Here is a 14185-nt window from a genome sequence, read left to right as displayed (position 1 = left end):
TTTTTTTAAAAAACTAACTGGTAACTTTTTTTTTAAGTAATTTTTTTTAAAAAAAGGTATGCATTTTCAAAAGGTTTCTCAGATTATTTTAAATGTATCAGATTAAATATGTATTTGCTAAATGTATTTGATGTATTATGGACAAAAAATCATAAATTCAGAGAATTTACTGAAAACACTGAATTTACTGAAAAGAGAAGAATTTCCCACAACAGAAGCTTTCAATGATTCTGTTAATTAAAAATTCCATTTACAGGTTTTTTTCCACCTTTATAGGAAGCATTTCAGTTGTTTTTAGACCAACTCCAAGATTTCCGATTGACTAGTTTTGTGTTTTCAGTAAGTTATCTCGATTTATGATTTTTTTGACCATGATAATATATCAAGTATGTTTAGAAAATACGCATTTAATCTGATACATTTAAAATAAAATAATTTGAGAAGCCTTTTGAAAATGCATACTTGATTATCCGGCTCTCCAGCTTAATACCCTTCAGTAGATTTCTGTCATCTACTGAATTAAGTTCAAACTCCTTAGCTTGTCACATGAAATTTCTTCTGATATGATCTCCTACCTGCTTTTGTACCCTATTCTCTATCATTTGACAGTACTTTATGGCTTAGAAGTCTTGAGTTACATGTAGTTCTTTCTGTACTATGATATATCATGATTCTTGGCCTACATATATACTGTCTAAAAATCTGCCTGGAAATTTGTTATTCATATTTTGAAACTCAGTCCAAAGTTTGCCATCTTGTGAAAGCTCCTTAGGTTGGCCTCTTTGTCCTTTCCACATGTCCCCCTTTTGGAGCATTTTCTTATTTTTTGACTCTATACAATGTTTAAGACTTGTCTTATATTTTCTCTGTCTCACATCTGGAATCACCTTCTTCTCCAAGAAGCTCTGATTCTTTTTATTAAAAAATGGTATTTATGACCGGGCGCGGTGGCTCAAGCCTGTAATCCCAGCACTTTGGGAGGCCGTGACAGGTGGATCGCGAGATCAGGAGATCGAGATCATCCTGGCTAACATGGTGAAACCCCGTCTCTACTAAAAAATACAAAAAACTAGCCGGGCGAGGTGGCAGGCGCCTGTAGTCCCAGCTGTTCGGGAGGCTGAGGCAGGAGAATGGCGTAAACCCCGGAGGCAGAGCTTGCAGTGAGCTGAGATCCGGCCACTGCACTCTAGCCTGGGCAACAGAGTGAGACTCCGTCTCAAAAAAAAAAAAAAAAGAATGGTATTTATAAATCAACAATTGGGTGCTAGATGTGCTCATTGCTTCTGGACTTTTAGGCCCTGCCAGGTGACAGAGTTAGGGGGTATATATTGTATATATTAAATGTACTAAACCATAAATCACATGTACACACGTTTATATTTAATTTTGTGTATGTCTGTATATATAGCATATTAAAAGTTAGGAGCTCATACTGCTAACTCTGATTCAAGTCCAGCACCACTAGGTTTATTCTAGTCTCTCTCCTTTCTTTTTTGTAATTTCTCTCGTGAACAGTAAAACTCTTGGCTCTCATTATCTGCAATGTATTTACTTACCAATTCAACCCTAGTATACACATAAAATTATTTCAGAATTGCCAGTCCTTACCCCTGTGACAAAAAGATTTGCTAACCAAAATATATTATTTTTGTATACTTTTGTTTTTAATTAGTCTTACAGTATCCTGTTAAGATGTTATTTTCCAGAATTAGTTAGTTTAGTTTGTTTCTTTCTGCCTTCTCTAATGTGGTTAGGTTATTTATTTATAAAACAGGTTCATTTCTTATTTTTTTGTATTCCATTTAGAGTTCCCCCCACATCCTGATTGATTTTAATGTTTATTTTATTTTATTTTTTGGACACGAAGTTTCCTCTGGTTTTAGAAGATAGAGCTATACAAAATGTATGCTCAGAGAAGAGTCACTTGCTCCATATTCCCATACCCTGTTCCCATTACTCCCTTCTTTCCATCCTTTGACCACCCACCCACTGTTGGTAAACCAATCTCTTTAGTTTTTTACTTATCCTTCTCACAGTTCATTTAAACAGGGTTAGAGACTTGTTATAAATGTAGATTTCATATTCATATAATTTGAGAGCTTCCACATAACACACTTTTAAAATATTTTTAAATATCATTTTCAAATGTTTGTTTTAAAAACTTCAGTATGCTAGCCAAAAATCATAGTTAGAACATTAATTTTCCAAAAGCAGAGTGTTATTCACATAGTTTAGTATGTGAATATAGTTTACTATTAATAATTACTATTACTATATAGAATATAATAGTTTATAACCAAAAAAAATCTTTAGTCCTACCCAAGTATTTATTCTGCAAGTGGTTATTTACACTGATAGGCAGCTTATCCTTCCAATATTCATTGTGTGGAACTTTATGTTTAGTTGATTTGAATTTCACTGCATTTCTTAAACATGTTTATACTAGGTTGTTCCTGTTTCTTTATGCTCTTTTTTTCTATCTAACCTGTCATACCACCCTGTCTCTTTTAAACCCTAACTTATCCATCCTTTACAGCCTAACTTTATGCCAATTCTTTCTTATCTTGCCCTTTCTTCTCCTTCCTCTGAACCTTTGAATGCTAAGTAATTTTTCCTTTGGTTGCATGTGTGTGTTTGTGTTTGTGTGTGTGTGTCTTTCCAGTGAGTTGGTTTTAGTAGCTAAGTCTCATATGTTTTTAAAAACCTGATTTCTGTGGATGTATGTGAAATCAGGAAATTTTGTTTAACCTAATAAGCCTCTGTTAATTTTTTCCCCCCAACAGAAGTCTAGACTATAGGACAGTCCATGATAAAAATTAATTGTATACCCTGCCTTTTGAAGTCAGGCACTGTCTTGTTCATCATTTGTCCTTCGTAGTAATCCACACACAGTGTTACTCCCATGGTTTGCTCAATTATTTCCATAAAATTTATTTTTAAATTTCTATTCAAACTAAAATAGCTTTTATTCTCTATTTGCTATATATGTGGGAAAATAAAGCCATTGAGTTAGTTCTGTCAATTTGAGAATGAATGAAAAGATTTTTTTCTATAACATGTTTTATATAAAGTTACATGAATTAGGTTTACAAAATGTGTTCAACCTCCTTTTCTCAAGGTAGCCATAATACTCAGTATTAGGTCGTTTGTATAGCTTCCTTATGAGGAATGTGGGCAACACACTCTTTACTGGGCAGGTCAGGGAAATAAAGGGCACTTAATCTCTCAAATCATTGCAAGTTGGACAGAGCTAGAGGTAAAGAAACACCATTTAGCACTATACTTCTCTAGTCATTTAATTTTGCAGCATGCAGGCACACCCACCCCTATAATGGTTATTGTACTTGTCAAAAAGACATCAGGGAGGGATTATTTTATTACCTATTGAAACTAAACACAGATAAGTGGTTTTTAAAAATCATCTTGCCAAATATATTGATGCCACAGCTACATATTTCTAAATATATAGCCTGGAAGTATAGCTTTCACACTTCTAAGATCTTCTAATTTAAACATTTGATCTATTTCTTTGTTTTTTTTTCTTGGTAATATAAGAGCCAATTCTTTATTCAGCCTCCAAACTGGAGCCCTTTGTTATCTTGTTTCAGTTTATTCTGGAAATATGAAAGCTTCCTTTCTCTAATGATTCTTTTTTCTAGGTCAGCGTCCTTAAGACCACATTTTGTACTAACTTTACAACTACTTTATAGTGTAAAAAATAAGAAAAAGAAAAGTTGTTGATTTGCCTGGAATCTCCATTTTACCACCTTTTTCTTCTTTTGTTGAGGAAGCCTCCTGTATTTTAGAGTTCACAGTTTATTCCTATCTCCCATAATTGAGGCATTTTAATGCATTTTCCAATGTATTTATTCTCTGTATCCCAAAGTCATGTCAGCAGAGAAGTTCTGTTGGTAGCAATATGTAATCACTGTATATCTAGTAATAAATGGATTCATTGCATTTATAAGTGTGTGTTTTTACACTGATCTGTTTTTTCTTTATCTCTCCTGTTTATGCAGACAGGCATGGTACATTGTGATACAGCAGTTGGAACACCTGATTATATATCACCTGAGGTTCTGAAATCACAAGGGGGTGATGGTTACTATGGGCGAGAATGTGATTGGTGGTCTGTAGGTGTTTTCCTTTTTGAGATGCTAGTGGGTAAGTAAATATTTTAACTTTTTTCAAAACACTTCTTATAATACTTTATTTCAGTCAAGAATTTGAGAATATAAGGAAATTAATTGCCTTTGTCGTAGGGAAGAATTGGATTTCTGGAAACTTTGAATTAGTAGTATCTGATAGGACAGACTGTTAATTGGAAAATTAATAACAAGCCTGATGCTGGCATGGTGATTAAATGGAATAAGTAGAATGTAAAAAGAATTAAAAATATATCACCAGGAAATATTTCTCCAGTAGACATTTTTGAATTAAGAAAATATTAGAGCAAGAAGCAAGTTTACAGCTTCAGTGGGCCTTCATTCTAAGATTTTCCTTCTTTTTTTTTTTTTCTTTTTTTTCTGAGGCAGGGTCTCGCTCTGTTGCCCAGGCTGGAATGCAGTGGCATGAACACAGCTCACTACAACCTTGACCTCCTAGGCTCAAGTGATCATCCCATTTTGCCTCCCGAGTAGCTGGGATTACAGGCACATGCCACCAAACCCACTGATTTTTTTCATTTTTTGTAGAGAGTGGTCTCATCATGTTGCCCAGGCTAGTTTCAAACTGCTGACCTCAAGTGTTCCTCCCACCTCAACCTCCCAAAGTGCTGAGATTTTAGGCATGAACCTCCACACCTAGCCCTCTAAGATTTTCTTGATCAATCATATTTGTTATAGTGTTTCAATATAAGACTTAATATTTGTCCCAATAATAGTAAAGTAAAAATCTCTTTATGTGATTACATAATTGATTTCGTAAACAACTATATTCCTTCCATTTACTACTTGCATATATATTTTGTTTGTAATTCTTGTGAAATAAATTATAAATATAATGTTTACCATTTGATTATCAAGATAAATATATTTTATAATAACATTGCAGTTTTAGAAAACTCAGAGACAAATTTAGTTATTTCTTCTTTTTTATGACCAAATCAAAATTTGAAAGGCTGAAGTATTTCAAAACTTTCTTTACATCATATATTTCATTCCTAAGGTTTCCCATTTCTAAGTACTTGGGTCATAAAAATATTAATACCTTTGGGCTAAGGAAGCCAGTGATGTGGCATGGGGATGAGGGTTGAAAATGTAGTTAAATCCACTTTCCAAGGCAAATATGTCAAGGCTAGTAACATAATATGGAATTAATTAGAGTTAAAATATACTTTTTAGAATTGGAGAATATGTTTTCTAAAAGGTGAGCCTAAAAGAAATAGTGTAAAGCCTGTATGATAAAAGACTATGGTTATTGCTAAAAAATCAGAAATTTTTGATAAATTGCAAGTTTAATTACTGTTGAACTTTTTTGTGGCATAAATTGCTTTCTCTTGATGACTGTCTTGTGTATGTAGCATTGATCTTGTTATGCTTTGTTTCATGTCATAGTATGACCTACTCTATTTTGGGCCTTTCAAAGTGAGTCTCTTTGTACACATTATATGGTCCCATGTAGCTGTCTATTCTCCCGCCTCTGGCCTAGGTTGTGTCTTGTAATCTTTTGAAAATAGAATATATTCTCTTTTTGGCCTAGACACGCTTTCCTAGGGATTTACAAAATAAGGTACTTTAGAGTAAGTAATCTGGCTTATTCGATGAGGAGGCCATTTAAATTCTCACGACTGCGAGGCTGAGTGGTGCTAGCTCAGCTCTTCAGGAGCCTGAGTGAGGCAGGAGGATTACTTGAGCCCAGGAGTTCAAGGCCAGCCTGGGCAACATATGAGATACTATGTCTAAAAAAGTAGTAATAAAAGAGTAAAATTAAAATAAATACAAAATTTTTAACATAAAGTTAAAAAACAAATTAAAAAAATAAAAAATAAAATCTTGAATTCAAAGCTCCCCTCTGCCTTTCTTTGAACACAAACAAAAAATAACTACCTGAAGACATTTTTTGAAGTTTTGGATTGGCTGATTTAGGAAAGTCAGGTTTTCATTAAAGTTCCTTGTAGTGTAGGTGTACTCGCAGAGCCTGTAACACTTGTGGCTTTAGCTCAGTACTGGCCAGAATGGTGCCTTCAACATTTTCTATCTTTATACTTGCTTCAGTGCATCTATCACAGTCATTAGTAAGAACACTGCATGGGGAGACCATTTCTGCCCTCTTTCAACTCTAGCTACATGTCATTTTAAGCTAGTCACAGTCTGTCTCTTTGGGCCTGACTTCCTCTTATGTAAAATAATAGAGCTGGTTTAACTCTTCGAGCAGCCCTGTCTGGCCTATCATGATGTAAATGATTTAAATCTGTGCTGTCCAGTGTGGTAACCATTGGTTACATCATAACTTAAAATGTGGCTAGTATAACTAGGGAATTGTGTTTTTCGTTTTATGTAATTCATTTTAACTTTAAATTGCCACCTGTAGCTAGTGGCAACTGTGGTGTATAGCGTAGCTCTACAGAGTGATTTCAAAATGCTGATCCAGCCCAAGCATTAAAGGACTCTGACTGATGTGACCCCATACAGGAAATCTTTCTCTTGCACTATTCAGTAAAACATTTCCTTTCTTACGTTAAAAAAAAAATCTCAACACATTCTGGAGTTATCATTGATTTTATTTTGCTTTTAAGGGATGAGGGGTCATTGGTGGTGTTATAATTTAAATACATTCTTTGTTTTAGAATATAACAATATGTCTGTTGTTTTGACTGGGACTCTGTGCCCATAGAATATTTGTTCTTCACTGCATGTGACAAATTTCAACTTAACATACTTAAATATTAGGTGAAAAGTGTTTCCTTTGCATTCTCTGTTACACTCAGTATCTTCTTTCTTGAAATTTAGGGGATACTCCATTTTATGCAGATTCACTTGTAGGAACATATAGCAAAATTATGGATCATAAGAATTCACTGTGTTTCCCTGAAGATGCAGAAATTTCCAAACATGCGAAGAATCTCATCTGTGCTTTCTTAACAGATAGGTAATGTACATTGAATTTGTTTGTAGAGAAGCCCTTTTATGTTAAATTTGTAGAAATAAAAGCATACCTAGCTTATTAACATGTGAAATTAGTCTGTCTCTCATTACCCAAGTAGTATCTAATTCTGGGTTAGCCTTTTCCTTCTGCTAAGCTTGGTGTTGGGCTACCTCCTTGTTATGTGTGTACAGCCCAGTTGTAATCAAACTCTAACCTTAACCCTCATGTCTAAAAAGGTAAAAATAGAACTTGGTAAAACAATGGATTTGAAAGAAATAAAACTTTTGTATTGTTCACATTTTATCCTCCAAGCTGGTTAATCCATATTACTTTTATATAACTTCTGAGAGTATTTTGTGTAGATAAATACTCAACAGGTTATAATCTTAAAAACTATTTGTGTTAGACTTGGGAGTGCTTCCTTCCCAACCCTTTTTAATTTACATTTGAATATGAGCAAGACTGTCCTGGAAATTCTATACTTTTAAAAACAAAATAGATGAACAAAGGTGAGAAAACCTGCCCCAAAAAGAGAAGCTAGAAAACTCTTTGATTTGTCTTCCTTGTTCACTCCATTCCATTTTTTTCTAATGTCCCATTTTATATTTGTGATGGGAGTCATCCCATCAAAGGACCAACATATAGAAGAGGGTGCTCACACCCTTGTTCAAACTTACACATCAGCTTTGTGATCTTGGGGAAATTATTTTTACTTTTTTGGGAAATAATTTTACTCATCCATAAAACAGTGGGCTCAAATTACATAACTAAGGGCATTTCTAGCTCTAATATGCTAAGATTCCTCGGCACATCTTGTTGTTTATTAATTTGTTACAAGCACTACTGCAGTGAGTATCCTCACACATTCATCTCTGTATACTTTTTATAGGATAAAATCTTAAAGGTGGAATTCTGGGATACACATTTTAAAATTAAGTGATGTTACAAAATTGATCCCCAGATGAGTTACATCAATATGTATTTCCATTAACAAAATTGTTTTCCTCTCATCAAACTGAACATTATAAAATGTTTTTTCTTTTTTTCATCAAAGAGGATAATTTTTATTTGTCAATCATTTGTAGAATAAAACTTTAATACCTGTTAATTACATGGTTGATGAGCAGTCGGTGCTCATAAACTCAAAGTAAAATGGAAATGACAATTTATATATTAAGACCTGGAGATGAGGAGATGTTATCTTTGAAAAGAAGGAGAGATGCCTCTTTCTAGAGGATAGGGTGGAAGAAGAACACAGCCTGTATGTTTGATGTGGGCACTGAGCAGGATTGGTAGGGATGGTCATAATTTGTGCTAGATGATAAATTGTACAACAGGGTGCACCTGTTTTATGTTTATAAAAGGAGTGTTATGAAATATTTAAATTAGTAGTTATGGGGCAGGGGTGTGCAATCTAAGGAATGATTATAGGTGGAAAACTGATATTTTGAAAATAAGTTAATGCCATAAATATGGCTAGGAGCACTTCCCCTTAAGGTGTACAGTTTTCCTATTTATGATAAACATAGCTCCAGGGCCTTGTATAACACAGATGCTATTTCCATACACTCTTCATTGAAGACTCAGAAGTTCAAAGAATGAAATTCTTTGTAACACTTTTCATATATGCAGAATGATAACTTTAATATACATGTAGAGATGTAATTTACCAGAATAAATGTGGATAGCTTCAAACATAATATATGAATTCTTTTTAGGAAAGGGAGAGATTTTGAAAATAATATTTCTATTAGAGAAGTTTTGAATAACTCTTCTCTGCCAGAAGTTAGACCTATGTCTCTTTATATCCTGAAGTTATTGTCTGTCAGTCGTGGCACATGCAGGTGAATTTTTTTACTTGATAGTCTTATGTACTTTCGTTTGATGCAAACTATAGACAGAAACATTTTACTTTTCATGACATTTATTATGCATTACAGTTTTTAAAATCTATCTAATTAGAGATCACATACTGTAACATGGGATTGCTTATTTTTGAGAAACATTTAAGCTGAAGCTTTTAATACAAACATCTCGAATTTACTTGAGATCTTTATTTTGGTTAAACTATTGACGTAGAGGTAATCTTTTTATTTTACAATTTTTAAATAATACAATCTTTAACTGCATTATTTAGGGAGGTACGACTTGGGAGAAATGGGGTAGAAGAAATCAGACAACATCCTTTCTTTAAGAATGATCAGTGGCATTGGGATAACATAAGAGAAAGTAAGTCAATAAACCTAAATATTTTCATTCCATCACATTCTGAAACTCATAATTTGATTCCTTTTTTGAAATAACAAGCATGTTTGATAATACTTAATGCTAACTCATTTTCAAATTGAGAAATTTCATTTCAAATTTGTTCTGTGGCAGTATTTATAACAATATTGCTCAATATCTTTGCAAACTGTTAGCAATATTTCTCAACACTTTTATAATAAACATTACACATTCCTTAATTTGCTAAGTTAAGCTTTGTAGATCTCAATAATTTTCAGAATCAAGGGAATATAATCCTTTAATTTAAATGTGTTTGATTTGACAAATCAACAATTATTTATGGAGACCATACTCTGTTAAATATTGTGGTAAGCATAGTGTCTTATTTTTACTATGTATATATGACATTGATTCATTTTAAGGGTAAGAAATATTTCTGTTTTGAGAACGTAGAAAATTGAGATCTCTAAATTCTGTGCAAATTATTGCTGCTTGTAATTTTTAACAACTAGAATAATATGTTGCTTTCCTTGTTTAATGGATTAATCTGTATTTAAAACTGATCTAATATAGCATTAAATTACAAAATTTTAATTCTGTGAATCGACAAAATGGAAAATGCACTGCTATAAATTTATATAGTGTTATTAAATAATAAATAATATATCATAATAAAATAGGATGGTTTATATATTTTGATTGTGAATGAAATAATTTATTTCTTTTCTTTTAATAGCGGCAGCTCCTGTAGTACCTGAACTCAGCAGTGACATAGACAGCAGCAATTTCGATGACATTGAAGATGACAAAGGAGATGTAGAAACCTTCCCAATTCCTAAAGCTTTTGTTGGAAATCAGCTGCCTTTCATAGGATTTACCTACTATAGAGAAAATTTGTATGTAGTTTATTATTAATATTTACTGTTTTTAGAATCTCGCTATAAGATGATGTCTTATTTTGAGACTGAATTACAGAAGATAAAGTGCTAATTTGTTTTTTCCAAAAGAACTATCATCAGAAGAATTCTTAATTTTATTTTATTATTTCTGAATGTTATATGTTATTCATTTATAAGTTATTGCAAGACACCATTTTACATTCTTTTGGGGATATAGAGTAAAAGCAGATACCTGTTTTTGAAGAAGCTTGTCATCTCATGAAGGATATAAGAGAATTATATAGTCATAAAGAAGGGTAAAATGTGACAGTTGCCTTAAGAAAGATGCTAAGAGAGTCTGGGATGGTTCAGAAGAAAAACAGAAATCATCTCTCTTGGGTGCGAATAGGGAGAAGTCAGGTCAGATCTCTGGGAAGAGGCAGCATTTTAGCCAAGTCTAACAAGAAGAAGTTTTGAGTGGCTGAAATATGGAGAGATTAGGGGACTGTTGTGAGGTGTTGAATAGTGGAAGCAAATGTTGGGAATGTGAGCACACATTGGGAACAGAGCACTCACATTGAGTCCGGTAGCACTCAAACATAGAGCAGGTGCTACTATATCATGACTGTTTAGAGGACTCGATGAGACTACGTGGTTTTCTTGCCTGTAATCTCTGCATCTAGCAGAGAGTCTGACACAAGATCATTCAATAAATATTGGTTAACTGGAGTGAGTATTGGCTGTAAGATTAGAAAATATGTTGAGGCTGGGTGTGGTGATTCACACATGTAATCCTAGCACTTTGGGAGGCTGAGGTGGGAGGATAGTTGAGCCCAGGAGTTCTAGACCAGCCTAGGCAACAAAGTGGAACCCTGTCTTTAAAAAAGAAATAAAAACACTTGGGTACGGTGACTCATGCCTGTAATCCCAGCACTTTGGAGGCTGAGGCAGGCAGATCACATGTGAGGTCAGGAGTTTGAGACCAGCCTGACCAACATGGAGAAACCCTGTCTCTACTAAAAAATACAAACTTAGCTGGGCATGGTGGCACATGCCTGTAATCTTAGCTACTCTGGAGGTTGAGGCAGGAGAATCGCTTGAACCCAGGAGGTGGAGGTTGTGGTTGAGCTGAGATTGTGCCATTGCACGCCAGCCTCGGCAACAAGAGTGAAACTCCATCTCAACAAAAGAAAAGAGAAAGCCAGACATGGTGGTTTGTGCCTATAATCCCAGATACTTGGAGGCTGAGATGAGAGGATCACTTGAGCCCAGGAGTTCAAGGTTGGAATGAGCTGTTCCAGCCTGGGCGACAGAGTGAGACCATGTCTTTAAAATAAAAAAGGCCGGGCGTGGTGGCTCAAGCCTGTAATCCCAGAACTTTGGGAGGCCGAGGCGGGCGGATCACGAGGTCAGGAGCTCGAGACCATCCTGGCTAACATGGTGAAACCCCGTCTCTACTAAAAATACAAAAAAATTAGCCGGGCATGGTGGTGCATGCCTGTAGTCCCAGCTACTCGGGAGGCTGAGGCAGGAGAATGGTGGGAGCCTGGGAGGCGGAGCTTGCAGTGAGCCGAGATTGCGCCATTGCACTCCAGCCTGGGTGACAGAGCAAGACTCCGTCTCAAAAAAAAAAAAAAAAAAAGAATGAGTTTTGGGGAAGAATAATCAGCAGATGATTGTTGTGTGCTCTGCTAAGGGGCTTTTGACCGCCTGGCATTGGGAAGCCACTGAATATTTGAGAAACATATTTTTGACAAACTTGTAGTATATCCGTGTGTGTAGTATGTAATGATCAGAATAACCAACTATTGCAATTTGCCCAGGACTGAGGGTTTTCCTAGGATGTGGCATGACACTTTCATGCCAAAACCAGGAAAAATCCAGGCAAACCAGGATGAGTTGTTGGTCACCCTAAAAACTACTGTCATGCTGACCAAAATGAGGGTATCAGTGCCAGGAAAAACACAAGCATGGTGTAGGCAGTAGGGAAGAACCCAGTTGAAAGAAATTGATAGTAAAATAGAAGTGATGATTTATATATTTTAAGACCTGGAGATAAAGACGTGTTATCCTTAAAAAGGAGAGAGGTCTTTTTCGAGAAGATGGTGTAGAAGAATTAAATAGTTATAGAAACTGTAACTATTACAGGCGGCTCATGCCTGTAATCCCAGCACTTTGGGAGGCTGAGGCGAGCAGATCACTTGAGGCCAGGAGTTCAAGACCAGCCTGGGCAATATAGCAAGACTCTTTCTCCGCAAAAAATTTAAAAATTAGCCAGGTGTAGTGGCATGCACCTGTACTCCTAGCTACTTGGGATGCTGAGGCAGGAGGATTACTTGAGCCTAGGAGTTCGAGGCTGCAGGGGGCTATTATTGTACCACTGTATTCCAGCCTGGGTGACAGATTGAAACAAGAAAGAAAAGTGAGATAATAAGATGAAGAGGTGGGAAGTATAGTTTCATTTAGTGCGTCTGGTGCAAACAAAATTAAAGACTAGTTATCTCGTAAGAGGGAAAGGCAAGAAAAGTTTAGCGTTTGATTGATTGATTGAGTGAGATAGAGTCTCACTTCGTCGCCCAGGCTGGAGTGCAGTAGTGCGATCTTGGCTTATTGCAACCTCCACCTCCCGGGTTCCAGTGATTATCATGCCTCAGCCTCCCGAGTAGCTGGTACTACAGCTGTCCGCCACTAAGCCTGGCTAATTTTTTTTTTTTTTTTTTTTTTTTTAGTAGAGATAAGGTTTCACCATGTTTGTCACACTGGTCTCGAACTCCTGACCTCAGGTGATCTGCCCGCCTTGACCTCCCAAAGTGCTGGGATTACAGGTGTGAGCCACAACGCCTGGCCCTAGTATTTTAAATTATTGGAAATGATACAGATGTCTTGAGGGAAAAATATGGCTTCATTTATAAATAATGTATTGAAGTGAAAAGAGAGAAATCTGTGTTTGACATTTAAGTCTGAGAATAACTTGAATAAAATAGCACATGGATTAAGATGAAATGTAAAATAATTTATTTTCTCCCCCTTCCATATAGATTATTAAGTGACTCTCCATCTTGTAGAGAAAATGATTCAATACAATCAAGGAAAAATGAAGTATGTATACATTTTTACTCCTGTAGTTATTTTAGTTGCATGTTTAAATATTTTAGTAATACCCATGTTTTTAAAAAGCTATTTTGATGCTTCTTTTAAAATCATGAGATGGCATTCCTTGTGTAATACAGTTTAACATAGCATTGCAATGATTGATTTATGCGAATAGTGTCATTCAAGACATGGTGACTAGTACAAAGATGACTTTTACATGGCTTTAGGCTTAGTTGAGTGCCAAAAGTGATAGAATAAGTTTGTAAACAACTATAATAACATTTAGAAAATTGACTTCTATAATCTATAAATGAATGCAAAGCTAAATCATACATGTATATACACATACACATAAATGATGATGCTAAACATTTTTTCTTCAAACTTATGAAAACTAAAGCATTAGGTTGGATAGTTTTGTTATGGTTTGTGTTTTAGGAATTTTACAGAATATAACCAGCATTTTAATATTCTAATGTGTTTTCTGTTTTGTTTTAAATAGGAAAGTCAAGAGGTATGTTGATGTTGTCAGATATATTGAAAAACTGAGAAAAACTCATCACTCTCGCAATGTTTAAATATAGTCATATCCTACCTAGCATTTTGGAGTACTACATTACCCAAGAGAGAAGTTCACAACCTTTTTTCTACCAAGTATCTCTTTTATTATTGTTCTGTGGATCTGTTTAAAATATATATTATTTAATATTGTTTTTGTTTATCAAGGGCATATAACTGGCAGCAAGAATTTCTGATTAGCATGTAATAAATGGTATGCTCAAATTATTGTAATGCAGTAGTAGCCAAAAGCAATTAAACTTGACTAGTTCGTTAGCCTGTATATTTTTATTAAGGGAAAATAGAGTTTTGCTTAAGATAGATGCAGTGTTTAAAACCATGGA

General features: G+C 34.9%; 1 protein-coding gene across 1 annotated transcript in view; it reads left to right on the top strand.

Moving 5' to 3' along the window:
- ROCK2 (Rho associated coiled-coil containing protein kinase 2) overlaps positions 1-14185 on the top strand; it is a 164217-nt gene that overhangs the window by 111265 nt on the left and 38767 nt on the right. Inside the window, exons 6-11 of the mRNA XM_038006572.2 lie at positions 4020-4164; positions 6951-7089; positions 9224-9315; positions 10049-10208; positions 13229-13289; positions 13786-13797. Coding sequence (XP_037862500.1) covers positions 4020-4164; positions 6951-7089; positions 9224-9315; positions 10049-10208; positions 13229-13289; positions 13786-13797 — 609 coding nt within the window. The remainder of the gene's footprint in view (positions 1-4019; positions 4165-6950; positions 7090-9223; positions 9316-10048; positions 10209-13228; positions 13290-13785; positions 13798-14185) is intronic.

Source organism: Chlorocebus sabaeus, chromosome 14, assembly GCF_047675955.1.
Source record: "Chlorocebus sabaeus isolate Y175 chromosome 14, mChlSab1.0.hap1, whole genome shotgun sequence".
Taxonomy (NCBI): domain Eukaryota; kingdom Metazoa; phylum Chordata; class Mammalia; order Primates; family Cercopithecidae; genus Chlorocebus; species Chlorocebus sabaeus.
This window is presented reverse-complemented; position numbering and strand designations above follow the sequence as displayed.